Source organism: Phragmites australis, chromosome 5 (assembly GCF_958298935.1).
Source record: "Phragmites australis chromosome 5, lpPhrAust1.1, whole genome shotgun sequence".
In the NCBI taxonomy this organism is placed as follows: domain Eukaryota; kingdom Viridiplantae; phylum Streptophyta; class Magnoliopsida; order Poales; family Poaceae; genus Phragmites; species Phragmites australis.
In genome coordinates this window covers 34,839,100-34,860,031 of record NC_084925.1, presented here as the reverse complement: position 1 = coordinate 34,860,031, position 20,932 = coordinate 34,839,100, and the positions used below count along the sequence as shown (strand labels likewise).

The 20,932-nt window shown below is 43.5% G+C and overlaps 3 protein-coding genes across 7 annotated transcripts; 2 read left to right on the top strand and 1 right to left on the bottom strand.

Annotated features, from left to right (window-relative positions):
• The first annotated feature begins 3,419 nt into the window (after positions 1-3,419).
• Positions 3,420-6,138, top strand: LOC133919403 (L-type lectin-domain containing receptor kinase SIT1-like). The gene has a single exon (XM_062363785.1). The coding sequence runs from the start codon at positions 3,459-3,461 to the stop codon at positions 5,520-5,522; it is 2,064 nt and encodes a 687-aa protein (XP_062219769.1). The 5' UTR covers positions 3,420-3,458; the 3' UTR covers positions 5,523-6,138.
• Positions 6,139-8,145: 2,007 nt separating this feature from the next.
• LOC133919400 (membrane steroid-binding protein 1-like) lies at positions 8,146-10,653 on the top strand. The gene is made up of 2 exons (XM_062363779.1): positions 8,146-8,638; positions 9,687-10,653. Exons 1-2 carry the CDS (start codon positions 8,319-8,321, stop codon positions 10,429-10,431), a joined length of 1,065 nt encoding a protein of 354 aa, XP_062219763.1. The 5' UTR covers positions 8,146-8,318; the 3' UTR covers positions 10,432-10,653.
• A 457-nt stretch (positions 10,654-11,110) lies between these two features.
• LOC133919401 (uncharacterized) lies at positions 11,111-13,561 on the bottom strand. 5 transcript variants are annotated; one of them, XM_062363782.1, is made up of 8 exons: positions 13,264-13,561; positions 12,784-13,107; positions 12,601-12,694; positions 12,058-12,179; positions 11,731-11,853; positions 11,536-11,634; positions 11,419-11,446; positions 11,111-11,383 (listed from the first exon to the last, which is right to left on the bottom strand). In XM_062363782.1, exons 2-8 carry the CDS (start codon positions 13,099-13,101, stop codon positions 11,358-11,360), a joined length of 810 nt encoding a protein of 269 aa, XP_062219766.1. In that variant the 5' UTR covers positions 13,102-13,107; positions 13,264-13,561; the 3' UTR covers positions 11,111-11,357. The 5 variants fall into 5 exon arrangements, with proteins under 5 accessions (XP_062219766.1, XP_062219765.1, XP_062219764.1 ...); XM_062363781.1 differs by having other exon boundaries at positions 12,784-13,124; positions 13,264-13,560; XM_062363780.1 differs by having other exon boundaries at positions 12,784-13,121; positions 13,264-13,550.
• Positions 13,562-20,932: the final 7,371 nt, after the last annotated feature.

The following is a 20,932-nucleotide window of genomic DNA, read 5'->3' as shown; positions in this document are numbered from 1 at the left end:
CTAAATGGACCTACTATACGCACAAGTCTAACCAGAACCACGATCAAAGTCCTAGGCCAATAGATACTTTTGCTACGATTTTTAGCGGAAGCATCACTAGGATCGACAAACCAAGTACAAGATCAACACACGAGACATGATGTTTTTTAATGTGGTTCTATATCTTGTCTATATCTTCGGGACATAACTACAGATGCTCATCCCCATATTTTGTTTCTGTCATCTGCGGTTACAACGGTGATATCTTCTATTTAAACGTCCGAAATAGGGTCCGACTATAACTTTATTTCTACTCTCACACAATTATAATTTAAATCTATTTATAACCAACCATATACACATATTTAACACATATACCAACATAAACATAGGTGATTTCATCGACTAACGTTTTGTTTGGTAGTATATGCATACACGAAAGCGCTGACTGGAGTCTCTTTGGGAGAGCCAAACTGCTTTGTTGCTTCCCTGTAACTTTGGAAGCCTCATCTGCCATTGCTGCTTCCAGTCTGTTTGGGAGCCATCTCTTTTTGAGCAGCTGTCTTGGCTTTTCTACAGGGTGCACCTTACGATCTTGGGTCTGGACTGCCGAAGAAACCAAGTGAATAGTAATTTTTGAAATTTTGAATTCTGCCATCTCTCCGATTTGATTCATTTTGGAGATTCCCAGATTGGGCTGTGGCTTAGCATATGGGCTGGTGGGCCCAATAAGCCAATTGGAAACCAAGAAAGACTGCACACGTATGATCTTTTTTTTTTTCATTTTTACTAAAAAAATACAATCCATTTTTTCCCCTTAGTGCGTCAATCGAATACCCCATCCTCTTAATACAGAATAGTTCACAGAACGTAAACAGTCGTACTTTTATAATCTTGAAAAACATTTAGATTTTTAGAAATTATATAAATAAACTCATCATCAAAAATATTTTCACAATATTATATTTTTAATCTATATAAATCTCTACTACTTAAGAAATACGTACTGATTCTCGCAGCAGGCAGGACATCCTGTCTTCAGTCCTACAGGCTATCCCTAACTTCGCAGAAATTACCCACTTCATGCCACTCAATCTCTACTACTCCGCTCGTATGTTTTCTACTCCGGAAATCCCTCTCCCGCATTTTGCCTTTGGCTCGTGCGCCCACCTGCCAAGCGCGCTCCGTGTCATGCATGTCGACCACCTCCTGCAGCTTCTAACTGACAACCGCACATGGACGGGCTCAATAACTTAGTATAAATAACAAGTGAAATTCAAGGCATATCCTTTGCTTGAGGCCAAAAGTTCCCATATGTAATCTGTAAGGAATCCAGAATTTTCCCATGGTTTAAGGAAAAAAACAGTACAAGGAAGTCAATGAAACTTCTCTAGGGCTAAGATTCCAGACATTAGTAGATACTCACGGAGCATGGTGGCAAGACTCCAGCGTGGAGTTGAGCCAATAGGGACTCAGGGTGGAGTTAAGCCGACGGGGGTTTGATTCCTCCATCCTGTATCCCTTGGACTCTATAAAGTCCGTACAATTTGAGGAGACATCGTAAAAAAAAAGGTTCTAGACATTCTCTCACATAGATAAAAGGGGCATTTGCAAATACCTCCCTGTTTTTTTTTTATTTTTTGCAAAGATATCACTCGAATGACAGTTTTAATGATATTTTTGTAATTTTCTAGTGGCAAGTTTACAATAACACCAGGAGTAGTAATTTCTTTGCAATTGTCACTAGATCAAAAGAAGAAGAAAAAAAGACTACAGTGGAGCTTAAGGCACCTCGTTCATTCCTAGTTATAGAAATTCCACATTTTCACATGCAAGAAAGAAAACGTCTAAAAACTTCTCTTATGAATCAAGAGAAATAGAGAAGCATATGACTTGTTAAGGAAGGAAAAGATTGCAAAGCTATAGATTACATGGATATCTCAAGATATCAACTGAGGAGCACATACAGTTGTTCGGATATACAAATGTGTATTGTGGTACCTAGCCAATTTTTTCAATTAATATTGGACTATAAAAAGAAAAGATAATTCTCAAAAGGAGTACCAAAAAATCGGGGGAAAAACTATTTTGAAGCAGGGAGTACTTGGTGAGAATACATTACAATGTTGGTAGATAGTCGTAGCAGGAGAGATGAGGGTGCGGTGTAGAGTAAGCATAACAACAGATGCATTATGCAGGTTGGGGCTGAGGTTAGGCAGCCCGGTGTCGAGTGATTGACCTACTAAGGGCCAATTCACGATTTATTGTGTTGTGCTGCGCTTATTTCTTGATGTGTTGTAGGAAAATAGTTATGAAAGTCCTGTATTTTGTTTACCAAGTCAAATTGAGTTTAGATAAACTTTGTTATATAACTGTTGTTCCTCGCAAGCTTGTGTATAATTTGAAACACATTATATCTTCATTAGTGGTCTAGATTAAAAGAAAAACACAGTTAGTCGATCAATAAAACTTCTAAAAGCAATTCACCAAATGGGATTACCATAATCCATCTCGATACCAAACCGAGCCTAAGTATATTTTTTTTTCCTTTCATATCCATGACATGCTGGGCATTTTACTGGTACTCCTTGAATATGCAAAAGAAGAAGAAAAAAACAATAATAGAATGTAAGTGGTTGTACTGTTAGCAAGATGGGGAAGTCAATGCTTACCCACCACAAGTCAGCTTCAGGGAAATAGGTCGGTTTTTTAGGCGAACTTCAGAAAGATTAAAATACCCTTCATGCATGCGACGCGCGCGGTTTAGCATATAATAGAGTAAGGTCAAATTAGCGGTACGCATTTTTTTAGGAGACCTGACCATTTGTGAGTGATGCTGCAGCGTAGCTACCGCAGTTTAGGCTTAGCATTATCCTTCGTTTTCAATAGGGTTCTATCACCCCAGACCAATCACCTACATAGGCTACATTACATTACTCCTTCCTATTATAGAAAATAAATAACATATGTTTAGGAAGACTTGACTATCAAACTCAAGCTCTTTTGCCGGCCGGTACTCCCTCCGTCTATTTTTATAATATGTATTTTGGTTTGAAAAGGTTAAACTTTGTAGGTTTTGATCAACATTTAGTTAAATTATATATATGTTTAATGTATAGAACTTGTACCATGTATTCTTATTTTAAGTGCTTTTAATATGACGTTGATATTGTAGCAATTGACAATATATTGTAAGATAATTTATATGTCAAAATATATTTTAGAAGATTTTTTTCATATCAAAATATGTCTTATAAAAATGAACGAAGGGGGTAGTTTTGTAGGTCTCGCTGCTTGCTGGATTAAGTAGAAAAGAAATTGCTGCTCACTCGCCACATCTTCCAAGGTTCTTCGGTGTGTTGATCTTGGCATCTTGAGACGTTCAAACTACACAACAATCCAAATCGTCTTCTGATACTTATCAATAAGGAAATAAATCATGGTCGTCACACTAGATAGTTTCATTTTGGTTAATAAGTATGGTTCCGAGCAAGTTAACATTTGAAGCAAATCGGGTGCAAGAGCCATGCGGCACCGCGATCCGCGAGCCAATCATGGCCCCCCTTCCGTTGCTTCTCTTCCTGACTCTCCTTCGCCTTCACCTCGCGGCCTCGGCCGTTGACCAGTTCACCTTCGACGGCTTCGCCGGCGAGAACCTCACGCTCGACGGCACGGCCGCGGTCACCGCGGAAGGCCTCCTCATGCTGACGAACGGCACCACTCTGCTCAAGGGCCACGCCTTCTACCCTTCCCCTCTGCGGTTCCACCACGACGCGGCGAACGGCACCGTGCGGTCCTTCTCGACGGCCTACGTGTTCGGCATCGTCAGCGAGTACGCCGACCTGAGTAGCCCCGGCTTGGCCTTCGTCGTGGCCAAGAGCAACGACTTCTCGACGGCGCTGCAGAGCCAGTACATGGGCCTGGCCAACGCGGCCAACAACGGCAACGCCACCAACCACTTCGTCGCCGTCGAGCTGGACACCATCGTCAACGCCGAGTTCGGGGACATGAGCGACAACCACGTCGGCATCAACGTGAACGGCCTCTCGTCCATGGTCGCCGACAACGCGGGCTACTACGAGGACGGCACCGGCGCGTTCAGGAACATGAGGCTGCTGAACCGCACGGCGGCGCAGGTGTGGGTGGACTTCGACGCGCGCACCTCGCTGGTCAACGTCACCATGGCTCCCCTCGAGCTGCCCAAGCCCAAGAAGCCGTTGCTCTCAACCAGAGTGAACCTCTCAGAAATCATCGAGGGCGAAGCCTACGTTGGATTCTCGTCATCCACCGGAGTCGTCTCCAGCCGCCATTACGTTCTTGCCTGGAGCTTCAAGATGGACGGGCCAGCCCCGCAGCTGAACATATCGAAGCTACCAGCCTTGCCGGTGACAATCCCCAAGCCTCCATCGAAGACACTCAAGATCGTGTTGCCGATAGGGTCAGCAGCATTCGTGTTGGCATTGGCCATCATCGTCCTTAGGATCCGTCACAGGTGGCACAAGTATGCAGAGCTGAAAGAGGAATGGGAGATCACGTTCGGGCCGCACCGGTTCTCCTACAAGGATTTGTTCCATGCCACCAGCGGGTTCTGCGACGAGCGCCTTCTTGGCGTAGGAGGATTCGGGAAGGTGTATAGAGGAGTGCTTCCAGCGTCTAGGGTGGAGATTGCAGTGAAGAAGGTATCTCATGAGTCGAGGCAGGGAATGAAGGAATTTGTTGCGGAGGTTGTCACCATTGGCCAACTTCGGCATCGGAACCTTGTCCAACTGCTTGGCTACTGCCGGCGTGAAGGTGAGCTCTTGCTAGTCTATGATTATATGCCAAATGGTAGTCTCGATAAATTCTTGCACAGACAAAATAGTCCTACTCTGAATTGGAGCCAGAGGTTCCGAATCATCAAAGATGTCGCCTCCAGCATACTATACCTCCACGAAGACTGGGAGCAAGTTGTATTGCATCGGGACATCAAGGCGAGCAATGTGCTCCTGGATGCTGAGATGAACGGGCGGTTAGGCGACTTTGGCCTTGCAAGGTTGTATGACCACGGCACCGACCCACACACCACACACGTGGTTGGCACAATGGGGTACCTAGCCCCGGAGCTCGGGCACACCGGCAGGGCATCCAAGGCATCCGACGTGTTCGCCTTCGGCGTGTTCATGCTAGAGGTCACTTGCGGCCGGCGGCCGGTCATTGAAGACGCGCACGGTGACCACCACTTGCTGGTCGAAAGGGTGCTCCAGCACTGGCGCCAAGGGACGATCACCGATGCCATGGACCCGCGCCTCCAGGGCGACTTCGCCGTCGAAGAAGCGAGCCTAGTGCTGAGGTTAAGCTTGCTGTGCTCGCACCCGTTGCCCGGTGCGCGCCCGGGAATACGGCAGATGATGCAGTTCCTGGATGGTAGCATGCTGCTCCCGGAGCTGTCGGAGGCTCACATATGCTTCAACATGCAGGCTCTGATGCGAAATCAGGTGTTGAATTCACACTCCGCGTCATCGACGGTAGCTGGCAGCATCTCCGACGTTCCTGCAGCAAGATGATGGGTAAACTGCGGAAGAATCTTCATCTCGCATGGTGAGCTTGAAATTTGTATGCAACGTAGAAAATGGCGTCTCTGTAATTCTTTTTTTCTTTCAAGGGGAAGCTCTCTATTTCTTTAATTCACAATATAAATTTCTTATTTCGAGATACTACTTCTAGGAGCTAGCGAGGTTGACTCTTTGAATTTTTCTCGATAAGATGTAAATACTGACGTCTCTGGAAACTCATGAGTCGGAGAGAAATTGACTGCAAACGCGGAAAGAATTTAGAATAGTTGGCGACTTCTAGACGTGTGAATTTTGATCCTATTACGAATTTCTAGGACATTCGCCAGATGTAAAATCCTTTGATATTTGGGGCATGATTGATTGGGACATAGCGACATACAATATGATTTTGGAATCTCCATTGGGACACTGGCTACCAGCAACCACCATTTTGGAATCTCCATAAAAAAAATTAAGAACAATCTCCATAAATTCGGTCCAATATGATTTGCATTGCTGATTACATACGGCAAGAATGCACTGCTGGTCAACTTTCAGACTTACTGCCTGCCCTCGCCATGAGGCTAGCAGCGTTATGAGACTTCACAGAAGAGCACGCCGTATATCGTTGAACTTCCTTGCGCAAGCTGACAGAGACATTCGAGCAAAGACAACAAGGGCAGATGCAAGGTCATATCATACGTTGTTATCTGGTACAATGCAGACAAGATGGTAATCCATTTCTTTTCTTTTTTTATTTGCATCGGCATAGTCTCCACATCTTTGATCATTAATTTTCCTAAATGTATGTTAATTGTTCTGAACACAGGTCAGCTTTCGCCTTTGTTTTACATGTTAATTTGCTGCTTGATGTTTTTTCAGGGGGCATGCTTGATGGTTCTTGTGCACTAGTTCTGCTAGAACGAACTGAAAAGCTGCTGAGAAAATGTTCATCGCTTCCATAGGACCATGAAGAGTTGTCCTTGCATATTGTTACTTCGCATTAACTAGAAGTGCCTGACCAATCGATGGCTACTCCCTCTCTTATATGTGGCACGATTCTCCATTGGTCAACAGCCCTATCTAGATGGGCTGGATTTCACCCAATCAATCTGTTTGGACATTACCACACTGAGGCCTCGTTCGGATGTCCCGAGTCCTCGGCGCATCCATGTGAGTGGGCTGCAAATTTAAGGCCTAAAGGCAGTTTTCCAGCTAAAAGAACTCTGGAAAATGACCCAAGCCCAATCCTCGCTTTGGAGCCATCCATACGAGGATTTGGTCAAAGGTCCAATTTTTCGTAGAGAAGCAAAATGGGTATTGGGGCCGTGCCGCCCCACTGCGAATTTTTTTATTTTTATACATTTCGTAAATAAAAAAATTGCTAAAAATAGACGTATGTTTGAAAAATTACAAATATAAGCTACTCTGCCCTTTCAATAGGCGATAGGTTTTAAAAAATAAACATGTCATTCTTCCAATAGGCAACTGTTAAAAATAAAACAAAAATACAATATTTTAATACTCCCAAAATTCAAAACACTGTAGAAACAGTCGTGTGTTTTTTTAAAAAAAATTGTACGATGTAGAGGATGCTATAATATATTTTGAAAATAAAATGGGGATACCTTTTTCCACCTGTGTTATATGGATACGGGTGCGGGTGTCGGAGTCCGACTCGTGTCGGGGTGTCCGATTCGGCAAAAAAATTTAGGACACGCCAAATACCACTTGGAGTCCGACACGGATGTCAGAATCCGACACGTATATACGAGTGTCCGACTCGGCAAAAAAATTTGGATACGAATGTCCGGGTAACACAATTTTCCATTACCAAAAGTAACGGACTAAACCGTTTGGATGTGTTACATCCATACATAAAGGATAGAAGCCGGACAAAGAAGTTTGAACCTAAGAGACTAGACCAGAATTCAAACTGATAAGAAACTAGATTAGTATTTAACAGCTAGTCCATCAACCACAGCACCAAAAGCAGAAGCCACAAAGTTCAAGGTTATCCAGCAGAGAGACATCAAGACATCACAAATCACTGATTCTCATCAGCATCATCCCACTGCTACTGTTCCTCATCTTCCGTTTGATCTTCAGAGACAATCACCAAATTGCTTGAGAGCTCAAGACAATTGGCATTGGTCAGAAAGCACATTCATGACCGTGTTCAGCAGACTTTGAACGTCTTGAATCAATTCCCCCCTTGCTCAAGGATGTTATAATCTATCTCTTCGAAAAAATTTAACTCAAACAATTACTTTTTCAGTAAGAATAAAGACAAATTTTCCACGTGCAAGTCTCACGCGCCTTCCAGTTTCCACGTTCTCAATCAAAACCCACCGTCTGCACACAACCTTCAGCGATCAGCATGACATGATTCTGATGCCATATGACATAGCCATCACAATGTGGCTTGACAAATTTTTCGTCAGAAAATGTGACTTGAACCTATCTCCATCTCTCCACATCCCTCATCTCCGAATCTGGTTCGTTTTTCTCCGTTTCTAACATCAGCACGGTGAAGGATGGAGAAAGCAGCACGGTTGTCGGTCCTTCTCCGACGCTGACCCGCCGGCCTCCCGCCAGCCGCCACCATCGTCGACTGCAACCTTCGCCCCGCAGCGTACCACCCATCGCGCAAGATTCCCCCCGACCCCTCTGAAAAAAAGCGCACGGTCCGCGCGTCCCATTTCACTTGCTTCCTAAGCTGCTCCCTCCACCTTACTCTGTCGCTTACACCAACTTCCCTCTCCTCGACTCCCCCTTGCCGGTGCCAGTCCGATTCTTGCACGGTCCATGGCGATGGCGGAGTGGTGGGAGGCGGTGAAGGCGATCGCCGCAGCGTACACAGGGATGACGCCGGCGGCATTCTTTACGACCGTGGCGGTGGCCGCCGCGCTGTACGTCGCCGTCTCAGGCCTCCTTGCGCGCCAGGCGCCGTCGCTGACGAGGGGGCGGGAGGCGGAGCAGGAGGAGAGGTCGTTCAAGCCGCTGCCGCCACCGGTGCAGCTCGGGGAGATGACGACGGAGGAGCTAAGGGCGTATGATGGCTCCGACCCCAAGAAACCGCTGCTCATGGCCATCAAGGGGCAAATCTACGACGTCACGCAGAGCAGGTACAGACTTCCTTGGCTGCTGCAAAGATTCGGTTTTGTTCTTGATGGAATTTTTTTTGAACGAAGAAACTAGTACCTCACAGAACTAAAAGTATATTTTAGGAGAACTAAAGTTAGTAGTCTTCATGTGTGCATAAGAAAATGACGACGATCGGTACAGAAAATTAGGTTGTTATTTCAGTTAGTAATCTTCATGTCTGCAAAATCAACGGAATGGTGAACCATTTCAATTCTCTGCCATGCGAACTGCAAAAGCAGAATTTACCGACCTTTGCCATGTGAAATTCAAAAGAGAGTTTCTCTTATTTTTCAGGTAGTTTAATTTTTTGTAAGAATCTTAAGTGCCACCATTTTTTTGCACCTTTTCTTTCCCTGTTCTTTCAAAAATAAGCCTGTTTTATGTCCTCGTTTTAGAGCCAACTAATACAAAGGGGACAAAACTCTGTAAGAATTTAGCCTAAGTTGACAGTATATATACTGAACTGGCAAGTTATTCAGTTACGAACATGCTTTTGGTTTCTAGATGTTGGTCAGTCCCAAATAGATTCACATCTCATGTGAACAAGAGTGCTTGAGGTCACCTAAATTCAGCCAGACGTTTTCAGCTTTGTGAGCTTAGTTGCTTTCCGTTGCCAACTCCAGATTGTTCAGATGGAAGGTGGAACTATAACAATCCAAGCGTAGAAAAGACCAGTGTTTCTTGGTCTAATCAAATGATATGTTTCTTCGTCTAATCAAATGATCTGGTCTTTCAGAGAGAAATCAGGTGTTATTTTCCCTTTTACAATTTTCATCAGAAAAGAACAGGATACCAAGAGAAAGGTTGGATGGCCAACCAAATACCATTAAATTACTCGGTTCTGGACAATAGTCTATGTGAAGACTTCTCCGCTTGGATTCTGACATTATTCATATCGTGTTCTTCCAAATTGATCACTTTTGCCCCCCGCTAATTATACAGGAAACAATAGTGCCCGCAGCCCACGCGTTTACACATCCCTGGTTTCAACATGTTCCTTCATCTTTCAATTTCATCTCGTTTTTGCAGGATGTTTTATGGACCTGGTGGCCCATACGCACTGTTCGCAGGCAGAGACGCAAGTAGGGCTTTGGCAAAGATGTCATTTGAACCAAATGATTTAACCGGTGAGGTTTCGGGATTAGGCCCTTTAGAGGTCGAGGCGTTGCAAGAATGGGAGTACAAATTCAAGAGCAAATATGTTACGGTTGGAACAATCAAGAAGACCAGTCCCGTCGCAGAGGGAGATACTGCAAGGAGCGCTGTGACTGCTGAAAGAGACATCGATGCGAGTACTATAGAAAGCAACCATGTGCCTGAGTCAAAGGAAAATGGAGCAACAAGCCAAGGGAGTGTAGTGGAGAAGACAAAGGAAACACCAGACACAGATGTGAACACAAGCAGCCATGGAGATGCAGATAAGGCAAAGGAATTGCCGGATTTAGAAGTGACAAATACGAGTAGACACGCAGATGCAGTGGAGAAGCCAGGGGAAACACAAAATGCAGCTGTAAAGAACAAGAGTAGCACTGCAGTTGAGCCAAAGGGAACACCTCAGGTAGTAGATGAGAAGAATACTTGTAAACCTGAAAGATGCAACGGAGAAGCCATAGGAAGCACACCAGATGCAGTAGATATGAAGAACACAACCAACCATGAAGATGCTGGGCAACCAGAGGAAACACAGAGTGTAGATGGAAAGGATGTAAGCAGCCATCAAGATGGTGAGGAGAAGCCAAAGGAAACGTCGGATGTAGAAATGAAGAATGCATAGAGTTGTGGCTGTTGCTGTGAAGCTTTCTGGCTATTGAAGCTAGTTAGCATAATACAGTGTAATCTACATTGTGCCTATCTCACTACTTGGCGCATCAGATGGGCTGTGTCTGGATTCAGCTATGAATCCTTGTATAGAGTATAATTACACTTAAATTAAAATTAAAAAATAAGAATGTATGTATTGCACTCCAATCAAAGTAAACCGTTCTTCACATTTTCATCGTGGGTGCAATTATGCGAGCTATTCATTTTTGTACTTGTAAGCATTTGCAAAACTTGTATAGTATGATAGTATCATCTGGAAAAGTTGTAATCAGCATTTGCATACTAATTTTGTTTATGGAAATGTGCACGTTATTTGAATTAGCCTGGACGGTACTTGCAGCGGGACCAAGCATGCAATTCTCCACCATCAAACAACGAAAAACACACGCCATTACCTGTTATTGGAAACCATTCATGTTATGCAAATGACAATTCAATTATCACCGCAAGCTTCAGCAGTGAGTTCAACAGGCATAACAATTGCAGCTTGCACAATTGTCCAACAATTCACGTTCAAAGATCTTATGCTTCTACATTAGCAATTGACGAAAGCCTGACAAAGCAATTTCACATCAGTCAAGACATATTGACACCAAATACCATTTTGGACAGTAAACAAGCTTACATGTATGTAGGTCTACTTTTGATTCCAATGCCATTGATTCCACATTTCTTTGTACATTGAATTGTGAAACTTGGAAGAATCAGCATCACTTATGTACAACAAATAATCGGCAGCAAGAAATTGCATCAAACTATAAGCTTCTTCTTAACACTAACAGATGTTTCATAATGTCCCATCGTGTTTGCAGGGCTACATACAACACAGAGTTCATATATTCCGCAAGTACCTCCTGTTCTTCTTTCCATGTTTGAGAGTTAATCATAGAAGATGGAATCATAATATGGGTTAAACATCTATCAGATCATTCTCCTGAATGTAATCCTACGAGGAGAGACTCAAGATTCTGCATAAACACAGGACAACAGAGGATGTTGAGCTATCACCAACAATTCAATGATATGGCATTACATGCAATAGAACAAAGTTCCCTACCTTCACTGATCGACTAACTTCTTCAAGCTTATGGAGCAATATATTGTCAGGAATTCTACCCCCATAATCAAGGACAGGATGCATTGGGGAAGCTTTGACCTACACGTAGGGATTCCATCCTTAGAATCAAGGACATGCAGCAAGATCAAGGAAATTTCAATAGATATAAACCTATGACCTGGGCCGATGCACTACCTTTGCACTAGGAGAGTGAAATCCACTAATTGGTGGGACATCAGAAGGGCCTTCCCCAGAGTACATTCTAGTTTTCCAACTTGGGACTTCTTGGATTCTCCTGGAAGCTTCTCTGATTATAACCTTCACAAAATAATGAAACAGAAATCACCCAAAAAAATCAGCTAGGAACATATATACATGTGCTAATTTATGACTGCTGAAACACTGAAATATTTTTTTCAACCATAAAAAGAGTACTGTGGATATAAGATGGTATACCAGGTTAACAGGTGTAAAAATACACCTTTGTAATGTCCGCTGTTAGCAATAAGAAATAACAATTACCTTTCTCAGAAGATCTGGATTATGGACACCATGAAATTGAAGTTCATCCACTGGAGCAGGTTTCCCATGGGCTATGCTTTCTATTCTAAATGTGTACAAGCTGTAAGCAGATTGCAGACAGCCTGCACGATTGAAATAAATTTCACAAACAAACAAACATACGGCTTTCAAGTAAGGCCATGCAAAATGAGATTTGAAACATAAAAAGGCAAATATTTTCTTAAATTTTACATGACTAAAAATCATAACATGCGCTTCATCAGTGAATTTTAACAAAAATCAGCATGATCCAAGTAGGTAAAAATATTTATAGCTTTACGCAAATGAATCCATCAAGTATGGAGGTAAATTAGAAAAATAGACGTTACCAAAACCTCATATCCATCATAAAGAAGACTTGCGCTAAATTAATGTTCAGAGGAACCATACAGTAGTTTGAGCACTGTAAAAATGTAGAAGCTGTATTGCTACTATTGGTTTGCGTAAACAAGAAGTAACATGTAAGTAGTCGAAATTGAAATAGGTTCCTATGAGGCCATCTACCTTGCTCTATTATAACATCAACAACCAAATGAAGCGGTATTTTAATCTCTTTCTTGACTATCCCCAGGAACGGCAAGTACGAAGGTCTAGTCACCTGCGAAAAATTCACACCCATTCAGCATTAATTTGATAATTCCAGCAGCACTAACCAAGCAATACAGCAGGATTACCGTTTACCGATACCTTGTACACTATCTTATTTCCGGTGACATAGAATTCGCGGGACAGGATGTCCCTTTTAAGCACGTATCTCTTGTACGGCAAGTAGAGAAGCAAGAGCAGACCAATCCCCCACGCCAGAACAAGCAGCAGGGATATCAGCGCCCAGATGATCGTGTCGTACTGCAGGTAGTCGGGCATCAGCTCCCGAAACGAGGCCCGGTACAGAACTCTCGCGGCGGCCTCGGTTTCCGCGTCCCCTGCCTCGGACGCGACATCTTCGATCAAGCGCGCACCGGAGCCGCTCCTCTCGTGCAGGGTCACGGTGTGGCCACTCAACATGCCTTCCTACTTAGCAAAGCCTGCTGGATCAGTAGCGAATAGAAGCGATTAACCAACGATCTCTGCTGCTTGGTAGGATGGAAGGAATCGCTCCGTAGCGGATTCATCCACCTGCCCTCTCGAGCAAATTGGTGTCTAGGTGAGAGGAGGGGATGAAATCACCTGGGGAGGCAAGTCGGAGAGGAGCTCAGCTAGCGGCGCGGTGGGTATAGGAGCCCAGCCCGAATCCCGCAGCGGAAGCCGGAATCGATTGTCTCTGGCTCTCTGCTGAAATTTCCTGTAATTGAACGGCCAAATCTTCTTGCGTCCCTCGTCGGAATCCTCTCGCGGCTCGCCGTCACGTCAATCGAGCGGAACAGTTTATTTCCCCCCACATTTTCTTCTCTCTCCCGTGCAACAGCAGCGCAGAGCTGAGCTGGAAGATGAGCGGTCCTACGTAGTTTATTGGGCCGAGCGGAGGGTGAGAGAGAACCAGCGCAAGCGAGGCCCAACTGCGCGCCCCATGAACGCTGCGCCGCGGCGTGGCCAGCCCTACGCTCGCGTAGGCGCGTCTGGACTCCGCTCGCCGCCGCGCGAGTAGGGCCGGCAACAGGACGGGTCGAGTCAGGTCTCCGTGAGTTTTACATCTAATAGTGGCAAAGTGGAGGTGGAGGTGGAGGTGGAGCTAGTTTTTTGTCCGTGGGGCTCGCGGGTCGGGTTAGGGGTAGATTCTCACTCGTGGATCCTCGATAGGCGTTTGAAAAATTCGCTCTACCCAGTGGGTTTAGCCATCATCGTCTAAGCCCACCTCCTGTCACGTCCTCCTCGGCTCCGGCTACTGACGCCCACCGTCGCTTTGCCACCGCTTGCCTGCCACCCGGTCGCACCACCGCTACTGCCTGTGTCCGCCGCTCGGCGCTTGCTCGCCCGCGTCTGCCTCCCGATCAGTGCTCGTCGTCGTCGCCCGTCCATGTCCGCCTCCTGACTGACGCTCGCCTAGCCACCCGCCTGCGTTCGCTTTTTGGTTGGCACTCACCAGTCGTGGCTCGCCCGGGCCTACCTTCCAGTCGTCGCACCCGCTTCACTTCTCGGCTGCCGCGCCGGCCTCTACTCTTGGCGACCAGCATGCTCGCCTCACCTCTCGGCCGCCGCCGGCATGCCCGTGTGTCCCCGCTCGGGTTTTGGGTTCCCACCAGGTTCGGGACCGGGGTAATTTTGCATCCGTTAAGCGTGTCGGGTCTAGGTCTGTAGAAACGAGATTGACGACAAAAGGGAATGAATAGATGTCTCAACAAATTTCTTGCGAAATCGATGGTTTTATCCTATTTGGATCACCCAACGTATCTCAAAACTAAAACGGAAGTAAAAATTGAGAGAAGTTTTAATAAGAGAAAATCGAGGCAACACGACACCACGGATGGTATATGAACCATAGGTTTCATTTAAAATTAATTAATATATCTTAACACTCAAAAGATCACAACCAGCAAAGAAACAAGAAAAGATGAACACCAAGCAACAAAACTCTACAAGTTGATTGTCCAGATGCAAGGGAATTTAAGACCATATCACATAAAAGTATGTATACGAATTTTATGTGTACAGTTAGGTTCACCTTTGACTCCGTCCAGCCCTCATTGATCGTTTGGCACCAAGGGCCCGCTTAGCCCCGATCACCCGTCATCTACTGCCAAGTTGCATCTGTCACATACACACAGCTTGAAATAAGCAAACACATTTCTTCACACTCTAAAACATCTCCAGGTTAGCACAAAATCAAAAACTTCAACTCAGAGCACATCCTGTAGAAAACGTAAATACCGGATGTTCTGGTGTGTTCTGCTCTGAACACTAGACCATCCAGTGAACGTAACACTATCTGTTTTAGGAAACATTTGCTCTCTGCAAGAAAAGATCTGGTAAATTTTTTAGTGTTCATAATTACAGCACCGGACTATCCAGTGTATATAATAAAACTTGGCCTAAAAATCTTCTCATTGCAGAAAATACTTTGGCGCTTTCAAAGTCCATTACCGGACCATCCGGTGTTTGCATTCATTTCTGCTTCAGCACTGAAAATGCTCTGATGATACCCTCCAGTGTAGCCACCACACTCACTGAACTTTTAGTGCATTGATCTCCAATTTCGCTTAAAAAATTGCTCTCTACAGGAAATAGTTCGTCGAGTACATACTGCCCACACCGGATATCCGTTGTTCACAACAGAACTTCCGGTACGTAATGTTTTATATACAGAGAAGAATTTGCTAATTTCAAAACCCGTCAACTTAAATTAGACATGAAGAAGAGCAAACATACACAGATGCATACTATCTCAGTTCAAGATATATTAACTATTATCAATATCTAATCATATGTAAATCAAACCATTTCTCCACTTAATTTCGTAGAATCAGATTTTCCAAAGGCCGGTTTCGGAGCAGGTGCGTTCTCATCGCACCCAGCCCAGAACCGTCCCGTTGCAGTGGGCAAAAGAAAGCCGCACCGGTCCCATCCGCCTGTCCTCGGCGGCACGCGCAGAAGGGGAGAGATCGTTTAAAGTAGCTACACGTGTGAGAGTTAGTCTACTGCCTGTGATAATGGCATTCGGTAACATGTCGGTGACAATATCATCCTGTAAAATTACGTCATCAGAACCGCGTTCTGCGTGGCGGCGGTCCGTTCCGTCCAATGCCTCAGGTTACCGCGTGCCTCTCCAGCCTGCGCGCAGCCAACCACGCACCTGCCGACGCGTTTTACTCCTGTTCCGATCGGGATCTCCGATAATTAACGGAGACCGAATAGAATGAGGGTGGGCTCTGTAATCACGGAGCGTCCATCAAGAAGCGTCCCCTTTCAGTTAAAGGCCCAGCTCATCGCAGCTTCGGAGTACAACAATTTTAATGGCATCAACAGGCAGGCACATAAATTGGACACATCAGCAGCTGCTGCAACCAATACACGAATCATAGGGAAAAATTCACATTTGCAAATTGCAGCAGTGGGATTATGGGAGTTTAAACAATTAACCATGCAAAAAACAAAGCAAGCAACCGACCCAACGGCCAAAAAACTATCTATTACATGGCCAACAATATAGTCAGTTTAACTAAACATTTTCCATGAAAAAGCACACGCAGCATTTTCTCCCTTTACTCTCATGGCTTGTACGGAATGAACAATTACCACAACCACCACCATATTCAATGGATATAAATGACCACACGAACCAAGGAATACGAAACGTTAAGCGGTTCCTCCAACATAGTTACTGATATGTGAGGTTCCCTGTGAGTTAGCAGTAGTCACGTCACAGTAGTGACAGAGCAGGATTTAATTGCTAGGTGTGTCCGATGAAATTTTTTGAATTCAATATATAAATATAAAATTTGCTAAAAATACAATATAAATATATTAAAAAATTTAACATCATAAATTCAACAAATAAGTTTAAAATTTACGAAAAGTATAATATAAATAGTCTAAATATAAAATAATGTCTTACAAAATAAAATCCACATTTTTTGAACATAACATACTGGACAAGACAAAAAAAAAAACCTATAAAATTACATACCCAACATTACTGTAATACAATATTATCATAATACCACTGATTATATACTGGTAAGTTCGAAGTACTAATAAAAAAGCCTAAAATTATAGGATAGTCTAGATCAATTCAAGTTTTGTTTGGATGAGCTAGAACTAATAGTTAGCTAGCTAATAGCTAATGATAATCGTTAGCTGGCTAATTGTTAACTGAGTATGTTTGGATACATTAGCTAATAAGTGGTTGGATTGTTACTAGTAAATAATTATCTTATCCTTGGCTAGTACTACTCATTCAGAGAGATAGGGTTATATGAAAGAGCAATACTGTCTTTTCGTCATTTATTAACTAAAATTAGTTAGGTTGAATTGAAATAACTATTAGTTGAGATATTAGCTAATAGTTAGCTACCTATTAGCTGATCTGTTTGGATCCGCTAAGCTAAATTAGCTCTAGCAGATCCAAACATAGCCTTAGACTACCTTTAATTCTATCCGTACAGTTAAGTCAGATGATAAGCTTCCTTCTTCCCTTGGGTCATCTGAGCGCAGCCTGAGCTGATAGATTTCCACGCGCCCATCTGGCGATCTCCCCCTACCTTCACACACAAGGCCACAGCACAAAAACACCCACCCAAATCAGCTAAAAAAAGAACACCTACCCAAATCTCAGCACTTGTAGCTAGCTTGCACTTGCCGAGCTGCCCCCAGAGAGAGAAGCTAGCCAAAGCCACCCGTTCCACTCCACTAGCCAACTCCTGCACCATGAGACTCACTCCGTCTCCGGCCACGCTATTGTTGCTGCTCCTGCTGGTGATCGAGCTGGCCACCTTCACCTACGGCTGCAGAGCTCTGAAGTCGGACGTGGCGGCCGCGACGCGGGAGCACGGCAGCCATGCGCTGTGGACCGCGCGCTCGCTGCCGCCGGCGTCCGGTGTCGACGACGTGGGCGCAATGGCGGTGTACGGCGAGTGCAAGAGGCTGGTTCCCCAGGGCCCCAACCCACTGCACAACTAGCTAACCTGACTTAGCTACTCAAGCCTCAGGTACGGTTCTGCTGCAAGCCTGCAACCGTACGTACGTGCCGAGGACTGCAGTCGTAGAGTAGTGCATGCACCTTCTTCTTTTTTCCTTCTCTCTTTGTTTTTCTCGTGTGTTCTTATGCGAAAGAGCACTGGCAGCATGCATGTTGGGTGTTGTAATTAGGCAGCACTTAGCAAAGAAGAGAACTTATTGTCACAAATTTTTTTTTAACAAAGATTATCTCAACTTATATTAAAAAGCTAATCAATAAGTTCACAACATCAGAAGAAGAAAAAGAAAATCTTCTATAAACGAGTTAACAGCTGAAGAATCTTGCAGACCAGATAATTTAAAACCTCTAAGAAACAAAATAGCAAATGCACAGATCGAACAAAGTAGCAAGTACACAGATCAACCTATTACAAATTGTAAAAGAAGGCATCAGGTCAGAGCTCACAGACAATTCGTGCTCCCTTTCCAACCCCTCTTCTTGAGGGAGGTGGTCACTAGGAGCTTATTGTGTAGTATTTGCCATAAGAACACCTTAATTCTAAGTGGTATTTTGAAGGTCCAGAGTGTCATAGCCCTCTTGCAGGATACCTCCTCAAAAGTCAAGAACGTGTGCAAGGATTTGGTGGTAAATCTTCTTGATTTATCCAGAGTCTAAGCCACTTCATCCTCATTATCATTCAAATGGACATTTTGCAGCTTGTATGACAGCTCCTCCCTTTGGAGCAGGTCATTTGTAGTTAGACTCATTTTAAACTGAACCTCCCACTTGTGTCTCCCAGCCATCAAAGAAAGTAGCATCTGGGTCAGCACACAGGTCAAACAAGTCAGATAATTGTGTTTTTAAAGGAGTCTCTCCTAACCACACATCCCTCTAGAAGAAGACCTTATTGCCATCATTTACTTTATGAACAACATCTCATTGAAATAAGTGTTTGACCTTATGTAAGCATTTCCAAAATTGAGAAGCTTCTCTCCGCCTGGATATGAAGAAGTTGTCATCTGGCATATATTTGGCCTTGAGTAGCTTATACTAAATGTCCTCAGAGCCAGAACCAATCTTCCAAATCCACTTGATAAGTAGACATTCATTTATTATCAAAGTGTTCAGGATACCAAGGCCCTCATACTCTTTAGGCTTGAATATGGCTACCCACTTAGTCATATGATATATGTTCACATCTTTTGTCCCTCTCCAAAAGAATCTTAACCTCACAGTGTTCATTTTCCTGTAAACCCCCTAGGAAGGAGATAGAATCCCATAGTGTACATAGATAAGCTAGTTAGGAAGGAGTTTATCAAGGTCAATCTGCCCCCATAGGTCAAGTTTTTGTCCTTTCATGGGTCTAACTTTTTGATCATTTTTGTTAGAATCTTAGTTAAGACAACAAATCCTAAGTGGTGGTCTGAGATAGAAATACCCAAGTATTTTAAAGGAAGTTGTCCCAGTTTGCAGTTGAGCATGTTTGCTACCCTTTCTTGTTCATCATGTTTCATTCCAAAAGCAAGAGACCTCGTTTTTATGGAAGTTAATCTTAAGTATAGAGAGCCATTCAAAGCAGTACATGATGATCTTAAGATTGAGAACTTAGTTGTCAGAATCATCAATCATCAAAATTGTGTCGTCAGCATATTGCATGTGGGTGATCCCACCTGGAATCAGGGGGTCAACAACCCCTTTGAACAGGACCTTGGTGGAAGCTTTGTCTATCAGAACATCGGGGACATCAATTGCAATGTTGAAAAGCAAGGGGGATAGAGGGTCACCCTGTCTTAAATCCTTGTAGGTTCTAAAGAATGATCCCCTTTAATCATTAATATTAATGTATATTCTTCCCCCCTTAACAAATTGCATGACCCATTCTGTTCACCTAGGAGGGAACCCTTTCCCTTTCATGACTTCATCTAGAAAATTCCATTTACCTTGTCATAAACCTTTTCAAAGTTAATTTTCACCAACATCCCTTGTTGTCTTGTTCTTCTTAATTCATGTATAACTTCATGTAGGATCACCACCCCTCCAAAATCCTTGGCTATTGGTGTCAATCTATTGTTAAGGACCTTGGTGAAACCCTTATAATCTATATTAAGTAGAAAGATAGGCTTGTATTGCTTGATGGTGTTGGCCTCTTTGACCTTAGGCATCAATGTTATAACACTATAGTTGATCCTTTCAGATTCAGCCTTCCTGCATAAAGATCATTAAACATATCAAAGATATCCTCCTTGACACAGTCCCAAAAGAACTTAAAGAAGGTAGCAGTGAAACCATTAGAGCCGGTGGCAAAGTCTTCTTTCTATGTCCACGAAGACCTTCTCAATCTCTTGAGTAGAAAAGGGATGGACCAGAATGTCTTTGGCCTCAGTAGGCAATCTGTTATGGTTGTTTCAGAAGGATTCATGTAACCTTAACCCCTCTCTAGAGTCAGATCCTAAAAGGTTTTTATAGAAGTCATATATATATATATATATATATATATATATATATATATATATATATATATTCCCTAATTTCATCTTGAGAGCTGATATGACCTTGATCGGTTTCCACAGACAGGATCAAGTTCTTCCTCCTTCTTCCATTGGCTAGCAGATAGAAAAATCTTGTGTTGTTGTCACCTGTTTTATTAAGGTCTTTCCACATTTCTATTTCCAAAGAATTTCCTTCATGGAAAGAATTTTCTCAAGGCTTTGTTCTAAATTGTATCTAAGCTCTCATTCCTCCATAGCTAACCCTTCATAGTTTGCCTCGTCATTAGGCCTATCTAGCTGAGCCAGCATATCATGCTTGTTTTTTTTTTTCTGCTCCCCAATTTATTGTCTATACCAACCTCTCATAAAGTGTCTGATAGCACTTAGGCTTCCATATCATTTATCCATAGAATAACCATTATCAGGTTTTCTTGCTTTCCTCTACGGACACATTTGATGAACAAGATCTTTGAAATTGTCAACTAAGAGTCACTACCTCTCAAATGTGAAGTATTTGCACCTCTGTATCTCAGCCTCCCCTAAATCCAAACAAATAGGATTATGATCTAAAACAACCCTAGTCAAGCTCCATGCATGACACAAGGGGAAATACTGCTCCCAGTCACTGGACATAAGAAACCTATCAATGTTCACTATTATTGGAGCTAGTTGTTTATTAGTCCAAGTATATTTGGCTCTAGCTTTTTTCACTTCCCTTAAGTGAAGTTTCCAAATAAAGTTATTAAAGAGGTCAATCAAGTTGTTATCTATGTTGTTAGTGTTTTTGTGCTAAGCC

What these genes read in the sequence shown, in the direction of transcription:
- LOC133919400 (XM_062363779.1), top strand. Translation starts at nt 8,319, where the DNA reads ATGGCGATGGCGGAGTGGTGGGAGGCGGTGAAGGCGATCGCCGCAGCG. An exon ending in TACGACGTCACGCAGAGCAG is followed by an intron (nt 8,639 to 9,686) that starts GTACAGACTTCC and finishes TCGTTTTTGCAG; the next exon opens with GATGTTTTATGGACCTGGTG.
- LOC133919403 (XM_062363785.1), top strand. Translation starts at nt 3,459, where the DNA reads ATGGTTCCGAGCAAGTTAACATTTGAAGCAAATCGGGTGCAAGAGCCA.
- LOC133919401 (XM_062363782.1), bottom strand. Translation starts at nt 13,101, where the DNA reads ATGTTGAGTGGCCACACCGTGACCCTGCACGAGAGGAGCGGCTCCGGT. An exon ending in GAAATAAGATAGTGTACAAG is followed by an intron (nt 12,695 to 12,783) that starts GTATCGGTAAAC and finishes AATTTTTCGCAG; the next exon opens with GTGACTAGACCTTCGTACTT. An exon ending in AAGTTAGTCGATCAGTGAAG is followed by an intron (nt 11,447 to 11,535) that starts GTAGGGAACTTT and finishes GTGTTTATGCAG; the next exon opens with AATCTTGAGTCTCTCCTCGT.